This window comes from Myripristis murdjan, chromosome 5 (assembly GCF_902150065.1).
Source record: "Myripristis murdjan chromosome 5, fMyrMur1.1, whole genome shotgun sequence".
Taxonomy (NCBI): Eukaryota; Metazoa; Chordata; class Actinopteri; order Holocentriformes; family Holocentridae; genus Myripristis; species Myripristis murdjan.
Window position 1 is genome coordinate 25226727 of NC_043984.1, and position 20056 is coordinate 25246782.

General features: G+C 43.1%; 1 protein-coding gene across 1 annotated transcript; it reads right to left on the reverse strand.

Annotated features, from left to right (window-relative positions):
* Window positions 1-1588: 1588 nt before the first annotated feature.
* Window positions 1589-20007, reverse strand: ubap2a (ubiquitin associated protein 2a). Its single transcript, XM_030051878.1, has 27 exons — window positions 19810-20007; window positions 17874-18011; window positions 17324-17401; window positions 16890-17000; window positions 14770-14932; window positions 14572-14652; window positions 14396-14459; window positions 13949-14046; window positions 13677-13735; window positions 13474-13544; window positions 12723-12897; window positions 12242-12512; window positions 11756-12066; window positions 10795-11021; window positions 9068-9356; window positions 8244-8283; window positions 7940-8114; window positions 6896-6947; window positions 6268-6574; window positions 5490-5581; window positions 5158-5208; window positions 4886-4979; window positions 4377-4793; window positions 4028-4132; window positions 3852-3919; window positions 3531-3722; window positions 1589-2870 (listed from the first exon to the last, which is right to left on the reverse strand). The coding sequence occupies exons 2-27, from the start codon at window positions 17967-17969 to the stop codon at window positions 2775-2777; spliced, it is 3783 nt and encodes a 1260-aa protein (XP_029907738.1). The 5' UTR covers window positions 17970-18011; window positions 19810-20007; the 3' UTR covers window positions 1589-2774.
* Between the last annotated feature and the right edge of the window lie 49 nt (window positions 20008-20056).

Here is a 20056-nt window from a genome sequence, read left to right on the forward strand (position 1 = left end):
CCCTGAGTCAGATTGTTTGTTGGAGAGTCTCTTTTTACAGTGGCTCTCTGATAGTGGTTACACACAGACATGTGCATGGAAGTAAATATCCATATCTCATAAATTGATAGTGGATTTCATTGGAACTATAAAATAATGGTGGCCCTTGTATGAGTCCAAATTCTGCACATTAGTGACAGCATTTGGATTTGGGCTTTAGGCATTGCTGATTTTACAGTCTTACAGCACTTTGCCTTTCTGTTCCTGCCTTATTGAACATCAGTCTATGCACTTGCCTTGGGCCACCTGCAGCTGGCTGCTGTGTGGCCCAAGCTGCTCAGTGAATACAGAAGTAGGTTAATGACTACCTTTGTCCTGAATATGTGCATAAATCAGTCATAGCAGTTTGGCATTTATGTCACAGCTTCCTTAATGCATATTTTGTGCAAGCAGCTGCAGGTTATGAGTGAAGTGTTTACTGTTAACACCAACTCATGCTGAACTTTTAAAATGTGTGGCACAAACCCAAATCATGACTTAATGGTTTTTCCTTCAGAGCAAAACAAAATGAAGGTAGCTGAATGTATGCTAAAAGTCTAGCTTGGAACTGTCAATTATAAATTGAGGATGCAAACACTACACACAAAGGACAGAAAATGTTTGAAAAACCAAAAATAGTTGGAACCATTAGGGAAGCAGGTCATCCATCATTGCCTATTTATATCTCCTTTATGTTGGATGTAGAGCTGTTCAATGCCTAACAAACTAGAAATTGTAGGGTGTGTTTTACAAAATACTGCCATAGCGTCCTTTGAGGTCATTGTCCCTGATTTTATTTATGTAGTCAGTCATTCTGGTTATTGCTCTGCATGTTTTGCCCAGCGGCACGGTGGTGCAGTGGTTAGCACTGTCACCTCACAGTGAGAAGGTCCTGGGTTCGATTCCCACCCAAGGTCCTTTCTGTGTGGAGTTTGCATGTTCTCCCCGTGTCTGCGTGGGTTTCCTCCGGGCACTCCAGTTTCCTCCCACCGTCCAAAGACATGCAGGTCAGGTGAATTGGAGAAGCTAAATTGCCCCTAGGTGTGATTGTGTGTGTGAATGTCAGTGTTTGTCTGTCTGCCCTGTGATGGACTGGCGACCTGTCCAGGGTGTTTCACTGCCTTCGCCCTATGTGCGCTGGGATAGGCTCCAGCACCCCCCCCCGCGACCCTCGTGAGGATAAGCGGTTTAGAAGATGAATGAATGTTTTGCCCAAGGCAGATCACGATGTGTTGAAGGAAATGTTGCCTTTTATGTTCAAGTCCTTCCCTGTGTGGGGGAGTGCAGTGTTGAGATGGGCAGTTGCCATCTGGTATGACAAAATGACGTCTAGCTGCTGGAGGGGAGAGGCCGGCTTTAATTCCATGTTGGGGCAATCCACTTCACAACAATTTGAATTTTGACTCCCCTTTGATTTTTCTACCTGTTGCGTCTGGTGTTTAATGCTTTCAGGAACATGTACGAGAGGTGAGAATGTGTCACCTTGTAAATTTACTAGGTACAAACTTGGTGTCTGTGAGGTTTTGCATGAAAAAAATAAGGGGAGTGAAATTATGGCAAAGAAAACACAAACTACTATATTTTTATTCACCTGATATTTTTTTACCTGTTGCATCTGGGGCAAAGTACAGTTCTTTCAGAGATTAAAGCCAGAGGTCACCATGTGACACCATAATGCATTTGTATTACCGGTCAGGCCTACATCAGTTCATCACTTTGGCATGAACAGGAAGACTTAAGGCAAAGAGAAATATTTAAGTTGTCATATTCAGCTGGACTGAATGAATAACAAGTACTCATTCAGCAAGTTGCACCAAATGCCAACTGAGTGAGTGCAAGCTATAGCTAAGCTTAACTTAATTCAGAATTTTGTAAATCTGTTTATTACTGTGAAGGGTTTTTTGTCTGATCCACAATTTATATAATATAAATGTATGGAATTTGTACAACATATAAATTGTTTATCTGAATACTTTTCACGTGCCTATGTGAACTGTGAAAGATAATAGCAGACTCATGCAAACTGTTGAGAACTTTTAATTTGTTGGACAACAAGGATTAAACCAATGTTAAAATGACATCAAATCCAAGGCCTGGCTGGTAGTACCAACCAACTAGTAAGGTAGGAGACACAGATAGAGGGAAACAGGGCAAAAAGAAAGTCAAGCTATCAACTCAAGTCACCCTCAATATAAGGATTCACAGATGGGGGAGACCAAAGTTACAAAAACTCTTTTTCTCCTAAAATAAAAAAAGGCCTTTGCCATGAAAATGATGTGTAATATTTATATACATCATTCTCAGGGTTCATGTATGCATACAAAAAAAAAAAAACCCACGTCACATGATGTTTGTTTGTGTTCAAGTATATTCACCATCAACTTCATTAATTCTCCATGATTTAGCATTCTCATCTTTCCACATTTTTTGAAATAAAATGTCCTTCAAAATAAAAAACAAATGCAGAAAACCACATTTCATGTCCTACGAATACATATATACTGTATAAATACATACATAAATATATTTTACATACAACAGCCATAAATTTGAAAAGGGGATATATAGAGCAAAGGGAACGGGGTGGTAGTGTGTATGAGTGTATGTGTGTGTGTTTGCATGTGTGTGTGTGTGTGTTTTAGCTTGGTGCTGTAAATGGTTTGTCCCTCTATGATCTGTTCAGTCAGATGGGCAGGTGTGGTGCTGTGTGTTGACGTCTGTCCATGCACACGCATGTTAACGTGAACCTAGCCATCTCAGTTGGCCCAGTAGGGAGAGCTGCCGTAGCTGGACTTGTTGACCTGGCTCTTCTGCTGCATGCTGTTGGACTGGCCACGCTGGCTAGGACCACCCTGAGCATGGAGAGACAAACGACAGCATGTATCACTGAACAGGAACCACCCCCCAGTTTCCTCAGTCAGGATTTTAACAAATATTGGGTCACAAGCCAATTTCTCTAACTTAAGGGAAATCCACCCTCAGATACTCTAGTCTATTCAATCCACTCACCAACAAGCGGTCTCATCTACTTGTACTTCAGTTAGTGATTTTCCAGGCATGAACTTCATGTTTTGAATCAAGGGTTCATGCACCAATGTATCGGCTGATATCAGCTTGAAAAAGCAATGTTAGAGTGGTCCAATATTATTTTTATTGCCAATATTTGTCTGATTGTGGAATTGGATTTCTGTGACCTTTTTCTAAAAGTGTGTCACTAAATGCAACTGTCAAATTAGTAATAAGGGAAAATTAATGTTGGCTTTTGTTTGACAACAGTTATCTTAAGACAGAGAGACAGGAAAGGCAGGAGAGAGGGGATGACAAATAGCCTGAGGTCAGATTCAAACCCAGGACATTGGGAACAGGACTCAGCCTTAACACAGAGACTTTTCTTTGAAGCCCACCACTGCTTCAAATAACATGCTTCAGAAACACAAGTGAACACCCCGGTGACTGCTGGAGAATATCTGTAGGTGTGTTTCAGTCAAGCTGTTATTAATAAGGTGTGTTACCTGTCCATCCTGAGCTAGATGGTGGTGCAGCAGCTGCGAGTGTGGTTGCTGGTGAGGCAGGATGTGGAGGAAGGGGGCTGGTGCATAACCCCCTGGCGCTCCTCCAGGATTGAGAGGCCCTGGACCCCCCAGCGCTGACGGCAGGCTGAAGGGAGGGGGGGTCCCCGCATGGAAACCCTGCTTATCAAAGGACTGCGCAGGGAGAGGAAAAAGGATTAAAGTGGGCTCCACGGCTGAACTATGCACCAGTATCAACTACTCAACAGAGCGATAGTGAAATCACAGAATGAAACATGAATGTAAGAAAAAGCCGAGACTCACCTGGGTCTTATTGTAAACACTTCCACTAATGTCTGGCACACCCGAGTTACTGGACGTCACTGAGACGCCTGACGGCAGGAAAGCAAAAGCATAAATACGTTATAAGTTCACATGGCTTTCAAAAGTAAAACTACAATATTAGAAAGACCGAGGGGTGTTTCTGTGTTTCTCCACACCTTTCCCAGGCCCAGTCCCAGCAGATTTGGCCTGTGCCTGTGAGGAGTTGTTATAGCCTTTACTGTAGTCCACTCCTGCTGGCCCCGCTGTCAGCTCCTCATACCCTGAACAGGAAAACACCAACTTCAGAATTCATAAAATTCACACTTTGCCATATTAAAAAAGGCTGATCTTATATGAAATTTTCTCAACCCTAAATCAAATGTAGCTTCCAATGTATAAAAAAAATGTCTAAAAGAAAAGAAAAAACAGCTGGAGTGCAAGAGAATTGATACAGTAATGTAAAAAATAACTAATTTGTGATAGAGGTGTTGCTTTTTTGCACAGCTGTACCAGACTTATCACTACCTGAGCTGAAGGTGTGTTGGCCGTAACCGCTGGGCTGCTGCTGGGTCTGCTGCTGGAAGGGGCTAGCTGATGGGTTTCCGAGGCCAAGGCCCATGCTGTGCTGCTTGGCTGAGGCTGGTCCCGGGCCCCCTGGGGGTACAAACATGGTGGGGCCGTACTGGAAGGCAGCGGCACTGGGCACAGCACCAGGCACCCCGGGGTAGTAGGGCAGGCCTGTGTAGCTGTAGCCTGGAGGCAGAAAGGCCTGCTGACTGCTGTGGTGCTGCGGCTGGCCTTGGGGCTGGGGCTGAGCCTGGGGTGGCTGAGGCTGGGCTTGGCTCTGTCCTTGGCTCTGGCCCTGTGGTGGCTGGGGTGTAGACAGGCTGGTAGGGGGCGCAGGGGAGGTGGAGTCATTCCTGCCAAACTTTGTGACTTCACCTGAGAAACAAGGGAGACATCAAAGGGGGGTGTCTGAGTGTCAGAACAGCAACAGGATTGGAGGAGGCCTGTCAAGCATCCAGTTGCTTTACCTGAGTAGGGATTGTTGGCTAGGCTCCCGTCTCTGCCAGAGAGAGTAGCTGTAGGGCCAGGGAATGTAATTCCATAGTAATCCTGTAAAGAGGGCTAAAGGGACAGAAGATGATCACAAGAGGATCCAAGCAAGAGTGACAGCTAATTCTGTTTCAGAGGAACCATCAACCCACACCCACTCAGTAAAAGACTACCACATTGCCAAAAAAACTGCATGCCACTAAGTATCATTATCAGTGAAAAGTTTTCATTGGACTATAGTGATGCTCACCATTGGCAATCTGGACTGTAGCATGTGCAGGTCCTCGTAGCCATAGATCTGCTGTTGAATAACACAGGCACAGTCATTCACACTATCACATTCATACGTCCTGTATCCTCTTCAGCTGCTCATATTGCTATTTTTTGCCCAGTTCAAGTATGACTATGGCAAACACTGACAAAACAGTCATAATTCAAAAATGGAATGAACTTAATTCCATGATAGCTGAACAGACTGACAGGACTGATAGGTGACTGGTGGGCAGCAGGTGTTATGTTCACTGATATCTGTAGCATCACACTGAAATCATTATGTACATGATCCTCTGTAGGTCTACTTACTGGGTATGCTGGCAGCAGCCCCCCTGGGCCCATGATATATTGGTTGGGCAGTAGAGGAGGCACACCCTGGGAAAGGTTAGGAGGAGCTTTACCTGTTAAAACAAGAACACAACAGCCATTACATTCAGATTAACAGCTCTAGAGGTTTTAAGGTTTTAATGGATATTTGATCATATGTAGCCTAATGCATGAGTTATATTTGTCAGGCATGCCATGTGTAGTGGTTCACATCAATGTTTGCTGTGCTGTGGGTGAATTTTCTTTGCTGCAAAAATGGACTGCTTGACCCTACATATTAGCGCACATCAAAGAAAACAACTGAACCAAGTCGTAACAATACGTGGCAGGAAAAGAGTAAAGACTAAAAATGTGGTCATAAAAGCATGGATTGATGAAAGAATTCATTAAAGTGGTATTTAAACTTAATTTTGGGTTCAGTTTTTGGATGGATGGATATTCACAGAAGTTAAAAATACAATTTGCTCACTGAAAGTTGAGGTGCTATGGCCATAAAAGAACAGCTAATGAGCAGCCTATAGATAAACTACAATTTAAATGTTGGGCTTTATTGATGCTTTAGCTGGTAGTGTATGAAAATTCATACAAAATTTTAGGGTTCAAATTTGGTTTTGTTGGGTGGGTTGATTCAAATTTTGTCAAAACATTTTCAGCTGGGGTCAGGTCCAAAATGGTATGAGTGAAACCATTCTGCACACTAATACTTGACATTCATGTCATTCCACTGCCTGTGTTTGGGGTAGTGAGTGTGTGTGTGTACCAGTGGAGGACGAGAGCAGCGGCGTGGTCCTGGGTGCTGAGAGGTTGGAGGTGGCAGTAGCTCCATTGGAGCCAAGTCCCAGTGCTGTGCTGGTGGCGGCAGCAGCAGAATGTAGTCCACTTGTGCCAGCAATACCGCTGCCTGTGCTGCTCATACTGCTGCCCATGTTGGCTAGGTGGCTGATGCTACTGCTACTGTTGCTGTTGTTGTGGGTCGAGTGGAGCAATGGGGCCGAGGCCTGTGATGATGTATAAGAGCCAGAGGAGGGAGCCAGGGAGCTCACACTGCTGCTGTCCACACTGGTGTACTAGAGAGAGAGTGAGGAGTATAGGAAGAGGAGGCTCATCTGAAAAATATGTCTTTCTGTCCAATTTTCAGATTTTATTTCGCAGTGCATACAATGTGTGTATACTGGCATTATTACAGAGCTTTGTTTGTGGCTGATGTTTGAGTTCATCTGGTATTTGGTAGCCATGTGAACATGAAATGGAACAATATCTGCTGGAACTATGTATATTTGTGTTTCATGCGTTTAAGTGTAGGTGCATACAGATTAAGCAGTTTGTGTTAAAACTGTTGCACAAGAAATGGTGCTTCAGCTATTATGCTGGTAGTAACCTTTACTTACAGTGAGGGAGCTGGAGCCCAGAGCTGAGACTGAGGAATGACTGCTGGCATGGCTGCAGGGGGAGCAAAGAATGAAGAAAGATCAGTTTCTGCTCAACATTACAGCACATGCTCATAGCACCTCACAGTTAACATTTCAATACTTCCCCTCAATTCGGTTTATTTAGGTTATGAGTAATTTCTTATAGTCACATTGGAACAAGCTTTTCTGCATTCTGGTAATTAGTAAGAGGTTTTCTTTTAAACACTTATTGATATGTCATGATATAACCAGAAATAACTGATGTATTAGAAATTATGCAAGAACTGCGGCAACAGGCTGCCACTAACTCTGCACCATCTTATCAGGAATTGAAAATGATTGCACAAGCAACAAGGCAGAAAATTAACCCAAAAGAGCTTACTCTGAAAATTTTTGGGCAACCTGACTGACAAGCTAGCAGTTCACACTGTAGGCTGCAGCCACTATTGAGTTGCAACTTTTACACCACAATAAGCGATGTTATTCCCTGATTTCATTACAAAATATTCCAATCACTGAGAGTCAGATGGCCTGGTCTGAGCAAACAACTTTTCCTAGGATGGGAAATGTTTACTGGTGAGCTGAAGATTTTCTCCAATATAAACAGTACAATGAGATTTTCAGTTCTTTGCTTCTCCAAAACCCAAATGTGTCTCAGTCTTATACAAACAAGGTTACCGGGCAAGTTGAGAGAGGAAAAAAAAAACAAGTCAGTGCAGATCACCCAGAATAGTGTGTGGGCCCTAAACCCTCCCTCTCCACACAATATTGAAATCAATATGATACGTGTGTCTTTGGTCAGGGAACCACTTTCTCACTAGCAGCAATATTTTAAATCCGTATCCAAATACCTCCCTTTTTTCTGCTCGTTTATATTTTACTTTGTTTGCTATGTGCTGTGGCAACAAACCTTCCCCAGATGGATGTTCATATTTCATTACACATGAAACCCGCAAACAAATTCTGTCCCTCTTATGCCAGTTTTTAAAAAGTGATCCAACTTGTTGTGTGTATCTGTATCACCTGTTGAGCGTGCTGAGCTGGCTGGCAGAGGGCAGATCCTGTGCCAGGTTGGATAGCGTGTTAGAGCTGTGTGTAGGCAGGGAGGAGGGCAAGTGGGACGAGGGCGCTGGGGCACTGTTGGTGCTGATGCTCAGAGACGGTGACTCTGGCTTCGGTGTGGAGGACGCTGATGAAGCTGGGATGAGCGGGGAAAAAATATTAAATCAGATGCTTCTTGATCACTGTTCTAGTGTTTTCCAATATTAAGTACATGAAATGATATAATCTGCATACACTGGATAAAATAAATTAGGGTATAACTTACTGTCTAAAGCAGCAGAGGTCCTCACACCATTCAGACCATTCTGGGGAAAATAAACAGCTCAGTGCCTCCATGTAATGATCACAGATCACCTCTATCATTATCTATGTAACATTTTGAACATACAAAATATACAAGAGACGTTTTGTTTAGTTCAACGTATGGTTGAGTTTATGGTGAGCACATGCAAGTCCACCCTGAACTGTTATTTCTCTTTTCTTGTACAATCTCAGTTATGATTTGTCAACACAAAGAAGTGCCTCCCGAAGCAGGAAACTAATTCGACGGCTATTGAGCCTTGGATTTGTGCCTTTTTCATGGACAGTGAACCAATAACTAACTTTACTGACATTATGACTGCACCTATACTGATTCTGCAGAGATATGGACAAATTTTATGGTCCACAACTGTTACTCCATACCACGATATGTGGTCTAGAGCAAATTAAATGAATCTGAATCTGAAAATATAACGAAGTGAATCTCTATTAATAAGAGAGCACAAAAAAGCAAGCAGGTCATAAAGTTAGTCTCATTGCACACACAAGGAGCAGATCACTGATCACAATCTTGGGTCTTTTGTCTCTAGCATTGGATATCCATCACATGATACCTACTTAAGCAACAGATTGCTGACACAACTGAATATTATCTGCTTTCTTTTTTGTTGTTCGTTTTTTTTTTTTTTTTTTAAATAAATGACCAATGAATATCAGTTAATATTTCCTCCCCCAAATATTTTTGCTTTAGGGTGAATTTGCATCTCAGTAAAAAACAGATGGTCAAACAGGTAGACATGAATATTTGTGTGAACTGCTTCTACTCACCATAACTGGCCCAGAGGCCTCTTTGCTCTGGGAGAAGGCCAGCCGTGAGTGGGGGGGCATGGTCCCGTCGTAACTTCCCCCGACTGTGGAGAAGGGTGAGGTGGAGGAAGGGACAGAGGAGGAGGTGGTAGAGGTGGTCAAAGACGCGGCGGGAGGATTGGTGGAGCTGGCAGTTCCCAGTGAAGAGGGGGTAAGGCTAGGTATTGCCACCGAGGGAGTTGGGTAGACCGGCTCCGATGAAGAGAGGGGCATAGGCAAGGGGACGGAGAGAGGGCTGCCCAGTGACTCACTGTAACACAATAGGAGAAAGAGACCAGAGATGTTATGCAGGAAGGAGGCATCAGTAGCAAAAAGCCCAGATGAAGAATAAAACGGAAAAAAATAAAAACTTCATTAAGTCATGAAATAATGCATTACATTCAAAATTTTATATTTGAGATTTGATTAAGAAAAACTTACAGCTATTCTTAGATGCTCATTGCTGCTATGATAACAAAGCACATTATGGGATCAATATAAAAAATAGTAATTTTAAGATTTTTCCTTACAGAATAGTTGTGATTTTGAAGGTCAAACGTGTTTATTTTAAGCGTTAAAGAATGATTCTATTTTTCTTTGACCTGAGCCTCACCATCCTGGGTTTTCCACTATACCCATCACCTTCCATCAACGTTATGAAATTAATTGGTTGTAGACCTATGAGCATGCACATGTGCTACTCTCTGTTGCGATTTGGCTGGGCCAAAAGAAACTAAAACTGTCAAACACTAAGACACTGATTAAAAAAAATCCCCATTCAAACACATTAATATTCAAAGTGCATTTATACATCTTCAAATAGCTGTGACTGAACAACTATTGGCCTTTCAGTTATAATGGTCTCATTAATTCATATCAGTACTGCTCACACACTTCCTTGTTTACTCTGCTGATTGCTGGACTTCAGCCACGCTCACATCACATCAGAACAAGCGGAACAACAAGATTTCAATCAACAGTATTTATGAAATTAAAATCAAACAAACAAATAATACACCTACTCCAAGGGCAACCTAGCAAGCAAATGTCGGAATTGTTGATTAATTATTGTATTCCTTGCTACGTTTATCACTTGTGTTGGCACAACTCTGCAAAATCGTAGCCCACAAAAACTTCCCACAGATGCTACATCCCATTAATGATTACTACTGTTACCATAAATGGATTGGTACCCAGCTGGCAGATTGTAATTAGGGCAAAACTGTTTTGATGTGAATGGGAAATCAGGGTACTTGACATGTCATCTGTTTACTAGCTCAGGCTACTTCAAATAACATATATAACAACACAACAACACCTAAATTTCATTTGTCATGGATAATTGGAAAATTTAATATAGGCATGCATCACTCCATTATGTGTTCTTGTGTTCAAAGGATACATTTTGAACATTTTGTGTTTTTGTTAGACAGTTTTGCTTGGCATAACTGGTGTGTATTGGAGAGCAGGAATCCCTTCAAACTCAGTGTAAAGTGTAAACAATGTGTAAACAATGTGGTTGTGGTGCTAGATAGAATTAATCAACAAAATTTTAATCAGATCTGATTGGCATAATAGCAAAAAATAAGGCTTCAGTTGTAAATAACCAGGATGATGCTTTAACTGAATTTCAGGTAGCAAAACTGTGCATCCAAAGGTGGATATACAGCTTCATAGAATGAACTGTCTAATGCAAACATTGGCAATACCTGAGCGGTTTGGAGTACAGGCTGGTCTGGCTCTGCGCTCCTGGTCCCGGTGCAGGTGGTGCTGGGGCGGGGGCCGGCGTGGGCTCCCTGGACGGCCCGCTAACACAGTTGTCCACAACACCAAAGTCAGGCAATGCTGACTCCGAACCAAAGTCTAATGCTCCAAATTGGAGGTTTAGACCAGGGACATCAGCCGAGCCTGGCATCTCCACTGCTGTGGAGGGAATCTGCAGGGAAGGCAGTGCATTGACAGCCAGTGTTCAGCACTGTGATTGTATGCATATGCAGGTATTTGTGAGGTAAGTGGTTTCAATGGGCGACATGTTGACCACAAGAGCCAATCTAAGACATTGTGTTCAAAGATATACTCAATGTCCACTTTATTAGGTCCACCTGTACAATTTCATGTAGTTCAGTGCAACAGCTTAGCCACAAATTCAACCTTTTAAGAAAATTTATAATGTTGAGTTTTTGTTGACATTGTCGGGAATTTGAAAATTTAATTCTATGTTTATTATTGAGGTTGCAGTTATATTTAGAGATATCTCTAATTTTTTTGTCCTCTCTATTTATTTAAGGGGAAGGGGGGAAGGGAATATTAGAGACCTCTCAATTAAATGCAGTCCAGTACAACAGCACCACTAACTCAACACCAACCATGGAATTGAAAGAACACCTCAATTGCTATCACAAAAAGAAAACTTGAGCATTATAGGCATCATAAAACTAAACTTTATGGCAGAACAGTTGTATTGGATTGTATTAGATTATGCAGATGTACATACATGTAAAGTAGCCACTGAGTGTATGTATGTACCTTTTTGCCTTACCATTCTCCAGTTCACACATAAAAACACATGAGAATGTTTTTTCAGAGTACTAATGTTTTAGCTGAAAAACCCTGGCGCCAAAACCTTGAGTAAAGTTTATACGTCTCAGTGCCATCAGCACGCCATACTACCTTAGATGTGGGAGGTATCCTTCGTTTCTGGCCCTTGAGCTGTGCCCGTTGCTGCTGTGGTGTACTGCTGCCCTGAGGGTCCAGCCCTGCGCTGGGGGCAGAAGGCTTGGCACTGCCAGCCGCCATCAGTGGGCCTCCCTGGGCCGGCGTGCTGGCCTGAAGGGCAGGCGAGGCTGAAGTAGGGGGCGCTTGCTGTTGCGGCTGTTGTGTCGGGGGACTGGGTTGGCGTGCCAGAGGCAAGGAGGGGCCAGTATGCCTCTGAACCAGCTGGCTCAGCACCAGAGAAGGCTCCGGCTGCAGGCCAAACTCACCTGGAGACAGACACAAAAAGACACAGTCCAGGGGATTAACTTAGTGATATATACACCTACATTTACAAATAAGTACAAGAAAAACAAGTATTCACAAACAGTTGATTAGTTGTGTAGGCATGCTTGCATGCATGCCTACACAGTGACACCTGCATTCGGCCACACAAACACTCACGGCTGAACTGTGATGAAAGTGAGGAGGCGCTGGATTCCGAAGCCTTCATGTCCCAGCTGGAGGAGGAGGGTGGCGGTACGGGGGCTACCAGGGCCGGCAGTCGGCCAATGGAGGAGTTGCCCCCCTGGGTGCTAGCAGGAGGGGCAGCCTGCGATGAGGGCAGTGGGCCGAGGCCAGGACCCTTCAGCTGTTCCAGGATCTGAGCTCCAGCACTGGGCTGACTTCTCTTGGACTGGCCCAAGTCCCCAAAACCAGCTCCAAGCACTGACGACTAGCAAAGGCAGAAGGACAGAGTATAATAGTCAGTCTCTGTGTATATGGACAGTATGTGCATATTTGCGTATGAGAAATGAATGTGTACATTGAAACAAAAGATAAACTGGACTGACAAAAACAGACAAAAAACGAAGAGGAGGCTTTTGTTAGCATGCAGATTATAATTAAAATGGGAGTGTGGAGTATCACAAGTGACTGTGTTTACCAGAGCAGCGTGTGCATAGCTTGTGCTGCTGGTGCCGTTGCGGCTTGGAGGCGGCTGTTGTTGCTGCTGTGACTGGTGGTGGTGGGAGTTGGTGAAGACCAGACTCTGGGAGGAAGAGGAGGGTGCCTCTCTTCCTCCAACCACAGGCTTCTGCAGCAGAGATGCCAGGTCCAGACTGAGGAGGACAAAGTAGTCGACAAAAATTTTATTTAAAAATGCTTCTTTGCAGAATGCAAAAAATATAATGTTGGCATTGCGAAATATATGCATTATGTAAGTATTAATCATGTTTCTTCAATTTATGCATATGCCATGGAAAAAGTAACATTATTTTCCCCCACCGATAGGACTGTAAGAACAGCAGAAACTGAAATGACGTGTGTGCACATTTCATGGTATCACATGATAGCAGCATAGCAGCATAACAGCACGGTTGCCCATATGGTGTGTTCAGCTTAAGTTATATAGAGTGTCATTTCCTGGAAAATTGTGGCTAAACTTAAGATGTGATTTAATAAGTGTTTACAAGGCTTTCCTCCTGCCAGTGCAAACTTTATGTAACCTGATGACAGTAAATCTGACAGGAAACACTACACAATAGAGTACCGGTTCTGGGAAAACTCTGCAATATTGAGCTTTGAGTGGTTTGTGAAGCTACAATACACTGTACCAAGAGATTAGGGCTAATATGTTACACTGTAATACATCAAATCTAATCTCTGAAACTGTAATGCATGAGCCAGTTTATTACCTTTGCCCAGGAGTGATGTGGTTCTCAGCAGCAGGTGCACATGAGGAGGTGAACACTTTGGTCTCTGAGAGCTGAGGGGACAAAGGCAGATAGACTTAGTATACAGTGTAGCCTTCTGCAAAGACAAAAAAAAAAAAAAAAAAAACATGCATTGTGACTGAATGACTGCTCTTGGAATGGACCAATGCCCCCGTTCAACTCACACTGACATCTTCACTCCAGTCCTCAGCTGCCCAATCTTCCAAGGTATTCCTCCAGGCAACTGTGGCACAAACAGCAAAGGGTAAACATACAAATCCAAAGTAAATATACAGATGGGACAATTAGGAGAAAATAACCTACAGTGCATTAAGTTTCTAATGCACATAGATAATATATCTCAAAGTACACTATCTGTTCAACACAATGCACATTCTCTGCAGAAAACTGACCCTATACATTGAAAGCAGTGTGAGTGCTGCTCTGTAAAGCTAACCTGTCCCATCTGTGCTGTTGTTTGGCCCCATTTCCCAGACCTCCGTTTGTGTGGTCCCTGTCCCTGTGTCTGTGGTGTAGTCCGCTGGGTTAAAGGTCCTGGAGAGGAACAACGGAATGGAGCAAGTCAGAGATTGACAGGGGAGGTCAAGGAGAGTATGGCTAACAGAATTATATAGAAATTAACTATAAGGAAGTGAGTGATCAACAGTGAGTCACTAAAGATTATGTTCAGCCAACACACAAAATATGCAGTGCACTGTGTTCACCATTCTGGTAGTTCTGTAGAGGCTTAGGCGAGCAAACTTTATTGTTTGAATGGTATTTGCACGCAAAGTATTTAAAATTTCCTTTTCTGGGCCTGAAAAACAATCATGCGCTTGCTTTGGAAGAGTTTAATTATCAAGTAAAATCTATGCGTGTGGGCACGTGTGGTTTCCTGCCATACCCCATTCCCTGGGCTGAGAACCTGCTTCCTGCTGGTGCTCTGCCTCTACCTCGGCCTCCAGATCCTGCATGTACATAAACAAAGAGACACACAAACACACACACCAAAGTCAACAACTATTCAAGTGCCAGTTCTACTGACTGAGTGTACTGGGTATCAACTGTCCATCTACTCACCCCGGCCACCTCTGCCCCTCCGACCTCGTTCTGAGCCTCTGTCCACTGGTGTCACCTCCACACCATTCTCCTCTGGACGCACTGAATGTTCACACGAGGAGAAACCGATTTAATAACGAGACAATTTAAGAGTGACAATGAGGTCTAGAAAAGAGACAGAGGGCTCTGTATATAAAGTGAGATGTTTTGACTCCGTACCCTGTCGGCTGCGACTGGCCCCCTTGCCCCTGCGATTGGCGGCCCCGCGGTTCTTGCTACCCTCTCTCTCTCCTTTCTTCTCCCTGTTCTCCTTGTTCTCCTTGCTCTCTGATGGTACCTCCTTCACCAGGGGCTTCTTCTTCCCTACTGTCTCCCATGAGGTCTAGACACAGCAGGAGCGATGACGCAGGGAATGATTTTCAAAAAAAAAAAAAAAAAAAAAAAAAAGACATGATGCAGGATCAGTAAAAGAGGAGGAAATTGTGTATTTCAATATTAACAACAAATTTGAAAAAAAAAAAAAAAAAAATTACAATCTACCAATCTCATTCCAGATAATATATAACTAACTTGTTCTTCTTGTTCTTCCAGAGTCAAAATGAGAATATGTTCAGTAAAATAGGAACACAATAGCATCTCTAAAACTGTGCATATTACAAATTGCAAGAAAAATGTATGAAATATTTCAAAAGGGCATACTAATAATTACTAAACAGTCACTTCAGATACTATGTTTTTCTACACTGAGATGCTCCCACTACTAGTCTGAACTCTTCTGCAGCATGACATCAACATAATCATGACAAAACCTCTTTTAGTTCATGATGGTGAATATTTTGATCACAGTGGAGACAGATTTACTCCCGGGATTACATACCATTACAGTAGTGACTTTCATATATGAGGGAAAACCAGCCATTTGCTATTTTTGGACTTCTACGAAAACCAGAACAACAATATGGGTAACTGACAGGCTAGCTGGCTGACTGGCTGGCTGTCTCCCATGCCCCCCCACCCCCTCACCATCTGTGCTGGCTGGCCTTCCTCAGAAATGCCGGGATACTCACAACGACTCACAACACACAGGCAGAACAACATCCAAGTGTTAGCCAGACATTTAGTAGGCTATTTGACATTGCTCTCTGGCATAAGCAAGAAAAAAGGGTACAACAGTATGCCTTTATGTGTTAGCCCACACGACCTCTGTTATTAGAGAGCTAAGTGTGTACTGGGACTGATTTCACTGTCAGATTGTCATTTATACTGTTCTCAATGCAGAGATACTACTCTACTTGCACAGACCCCCATAAATATTATACTTTAACAGTTTTGAGAATAGCATCTTTTATGTGCCAATGTGTAATTTGGCGGGAATTCGACAAAAAAGAAAGCCTCCACTCTTCCTAAAACACAGAAAGTACCAATTACAGAACCACCAAATAAATCACCATGTCATGTTTTTCTCCATTTATCCCTTTTTCTGCACATTTTGCATTTTACAATATAATATCTAATAACTGTGGTTTACAGGATATGATGGAGCCATTAGTTTCAAAGATGTCCAACAGAAAAAAAATGTAACACTATGCCCACTGAACACGATCTTAACTTAACATGAGTGTACTGATCACAGCCTCCAACCAAGCTGACCATAAATCAATCTACAGGGCTCCCAGAAGGAGAGAGGTGAGCTGAACAATGTATAGTGATCCATTCTCCACCAAGTTCCTTCCCACTCAAGCTCAACTCTTTAAAGCCTCAATCAAACAAACCCCTCTGTTGGAGCAGCAGAAGCAGCCAAGAGTTAGAAGAGTGAAAAGCCATTAAAAACCCTAAACGCAGCATGCAGAAATGTTTCAGCTGCTTACATCATCAGGCCCTGTTTGATCCATGATGACTGATGGCAGAGTTGTAGAAGGTATTCCATTTGATTCATATCCATGAAAGGGATGAATCAACTGTACTTCCTAGAGTCCTACAGTGTTTGAATGCTTGTAGCACATGCTCCTAACCCAGAAATAGGGAAAGGAAGCACTTGCACAACTTGAGATTAAAAGTGGAAGAATGGACATTTTATTTTCCCAGATCATGCTCTCATTTTTTTCCTGTGTTCATAATTTTTCCTGTTTGTTCCAAAACATTTTAAAGTGTTCTCTTTGGGAAAAAAAACAACAACTCATCACAGTAACCTGCTGCATATCCTCCCGTCCAACCAACTATCAAAAGAAATACCCTCTCAGGAAATATAAAAAAGCACAATCAGATAGTGGAAAGAAAACAACAGCTCCCTAAGTGAAGCTGAAGACTAGGGGGAGTAAGGGGCTGAAGGATTGGCCTACCGTGTCAGAGGTGCTTTCCAGGAGGAAGTTAATGGCTCTGTTGACGTCCTCATTGCAGTCATGGAGTGCTACCATGCACTCATCTTGGTTCTTCCCCGTCACCTCCATCAGCTGGGGGTAAAATCACACAATTGTTAAAAAAAAATGTGTGCCAGCAAAAACAGTCCACCGATTTGCTATGAGACCTCTTTAGTATATTGTTAAATGTGTAAGGCAAACCAGGCAGCTTGCAGCCCAGCACAAAGACATAAAGCCTCACCCATAGCATCACATATCAACACAATTGCATTTTTTCACTGGTGGGATCATGTGTCGGCATGCAGGCATCTGTACAGTCATGGAAGAACACAAGAACCCACACTCTGATTCAGCCTGGTACTCAGACATTTAGCCTCAAATGCTGCAGCCAGCACCATCACTGCAGCGATCCTCACCTGGTTGACTTTGTCCTCAAAGTCAGCATCATTCTTGTCATAGATCATCTGGGCGAGCCGGATCTGCTCTGCAGTAGCCTGCAACAAGAAGAGACATAAAGACAAAATGAGAGATTATGAGTATGAAGGAAACAAAGAGCAAAGGCAAAATGAAAGGGTCTTGGTATAACGTATGGTTGGAGAATGTATGCTATGGTTTCAATGCCTGACATTATTGACAATCAGAAACTAGCTGCGCGGCAAGTGCCTGCATTCTATCAATAATGAGTTTATGTACCATATGCTTTCAATTAAAAAACATGTCTTCATAAAATGCTGATGAAGCAGGGCTCCATACTCTGTGTGTGTGTGTGTGTGTGTGTGTGTGTGTGTGTGTGTGTGTGTGTGTGTGTGTGTGTGTGTGTGTGTGTGTGTATGCGTATGCTGTGGGTTTATCTTGCACCTGGCTCAAAACTTCTGTGGCTACGATGCGTGTGTGTGTGTGTGTGTGTGTGTGCGCGTGTGTGTGTTTGTATAAACTTTTTATGTTTAAGTGGTTGCGGTGGCTCACCTGTATCTGTTTCTGTGGTTGTGAGGTGTGTGTGGCAGCGGGCAGCGTTTTTTCCCGAGGGCCCCGGGCCTTGTCGCCGCCCAGTGAGCTCATCATATACAGTATATACAAAACTCTGTATGTACAAAATAGAAAAATCTGCAGGGGAAAAACAAACAGGGGAGAGAAATGAAATAGGCAATTGACATATGATCAATTTCCAAACTACAGATACGTCGCAAACAAAACACACAGTAAATGAAAGAATAAAAAATATCATTCTAGTAGAGCAGAGGTTTACTACTTTCCCTCATCTGAGTGCATGTTGGCTGCACTGTATCTTGAACTAGCTAGACATGTCTCTCTTAAGTACAGTTAGGCCAGACTGCAAAATCATGAATACTACCCTTACAGAAACTGTAACACACTCACACACTTGGCCTGGTGATGTAACTGCTATAACAAAAATCTAGGTCAAGGAGGGAAGCGCCAACCCAGTGTCCTCTTACATGCTGTAAGCCTTCCAAACACAACACAGTGTGTGTGTGTGTGTGTGTGTGTGTGTGTGTGTGAGAGAGAGAGAGAGAAGCAGAAACAACATTACCCCATCATACACCCTGATGCTATTCCACTCTTGTTGCTAAAGAATGCAGTGACTTTAAAGTTACATGCACGTAGCCTGAAAACTTGTCAAAAGTGGAAACATGAACTTGTGCAATAACATGCAAAACTCCTCTACATATGTCCGACTACACTAGTCTTGCACACCCCAGTATTAAAAACCTACTGAAGTTTCCGTTTTAAAACGGCCAAAACCATGCATGCGCGTGCTCACGCACGCACACAATAAGGATTTATGTGGTGCAAGTCAATACAGTTGCCATTGGCTGCTGGCTGAACAAAGCTAATGCAATGAAAATGTCTGTGTCGCTCCACCAAAATCCTTTTATATTGGGGAAACCCAATATAACGGGTGAATTCTATGTCTGGTATGCGAAGTAAATATACCACCGGAAGAAACTGTATTGATCTTATTGGACACTTAACAATAACAAAACAACCATTGAGCAAAACTCTGCTTAGCTCAGACTGCGAGAGTTGTAATTTGGTTCATTACTTATCCAGTAGTTAGATTTCTCTTGGCATAATGTTATAAGTACTATAGCGTCAAATATAATGTGTATGTGTGTACATTAACAGCTCACCTATCTGGCAAATAAGAAAGCCGTGGTAGTAAATATGTTAACAGCAACGCCAGTTAAGCATTGTTTTGAACTTGCGCAACCGTTATTGCTAATTATTTAGCAAGTCTGCCTGTGTGACCACTTTATAACAGTTACCTATCCGACTTCCAAAAAACAAGTAAATCCGATTTTCGTGGTGTCGTATTCAACACAACACTGGCCGACTCGGTGCTGTTGGTACTAGGGACCCCTTTGTCCTCGCTAGCGCTAGCTGAGATTAGCTAGCCTGCTTGCTACCCGTAGCCGACACAATGCCGTCGATATTTAACGATGCAGGGAGCTGATGAGGCTAGCTACGGATGCTAACGTTAACTAAATCTGGTCGAAGTCGACAGCCACTGGCCACATAGCTGGCTGGGTAAAGTTTTACATTTATGAATTGATAAGCCCGGGTTTACAGGACTCGGTTTCCTCAATGTCAGTGAAGCGGGCTTTCCCACGGACATCAAAACATGCTAGCTTGCTAACAACAAAGCTGTATCAATTCTAACGAAAATGGCCTCACAGTGCACAATCCCATCCCGACATTGCTTGCCGGGGAACAAGACAACACCAAAAAATGCTAAAGAAACGCCCGGTAACCTCATGAACGCGCGGCAACGAGGTCACCGATCTCATATTAAGGTGACACCACGCTCAAGATTATGTTTTGAACATGTCCAATAACAGAAGAGTAGCCCGATAAACAGAAGGAAATTAGTGTTTTTTGTTACCTGCTTACACGCTTCACTCAGCCAGCAGCAGACAAGGTGGTCACGTGACGTGCGCCGCCGCGGTTGATGCTCCTCTCTCCGGGTCACTCCACAATCACAGCGGCTGACTTGGGAAGACTCTCACCAACAAATGCACAACAATCACTGTACGAACGCAGGTTGACGCCGCACTCCTCAGTTTGTGAACTAAGTGTTGTTTCCCCCTAGCGATGCCATTTTTCCAGCTTGTGTAAAGACTGATAGGACA

Bases quoted from the DNA above. Each gene is read 5' to 3' on its own strand.
- ubap2a (XM_030051878.1), bottom strand. From the start codon at position 17,969: ATGATGAGCTCACTGGGCGGCGACAAGGCCCGGGGCCCTCGGGAAAAA. The intron at 17,402-17,873 runs GTGAGCCACCGC...TTCTTGTTGCAG, and splicing joins AACCACAGAAACAGATACAG to GCTACTGCAGAGCAGATCCG. The intron at 6,575-6,895 runs GTAAGTAAAGGT...CTCTCTCTCTAG, and splicing joins TGGGCTCCAGCTCCCTCACT to TACACCAGTGTGGACAGCAG.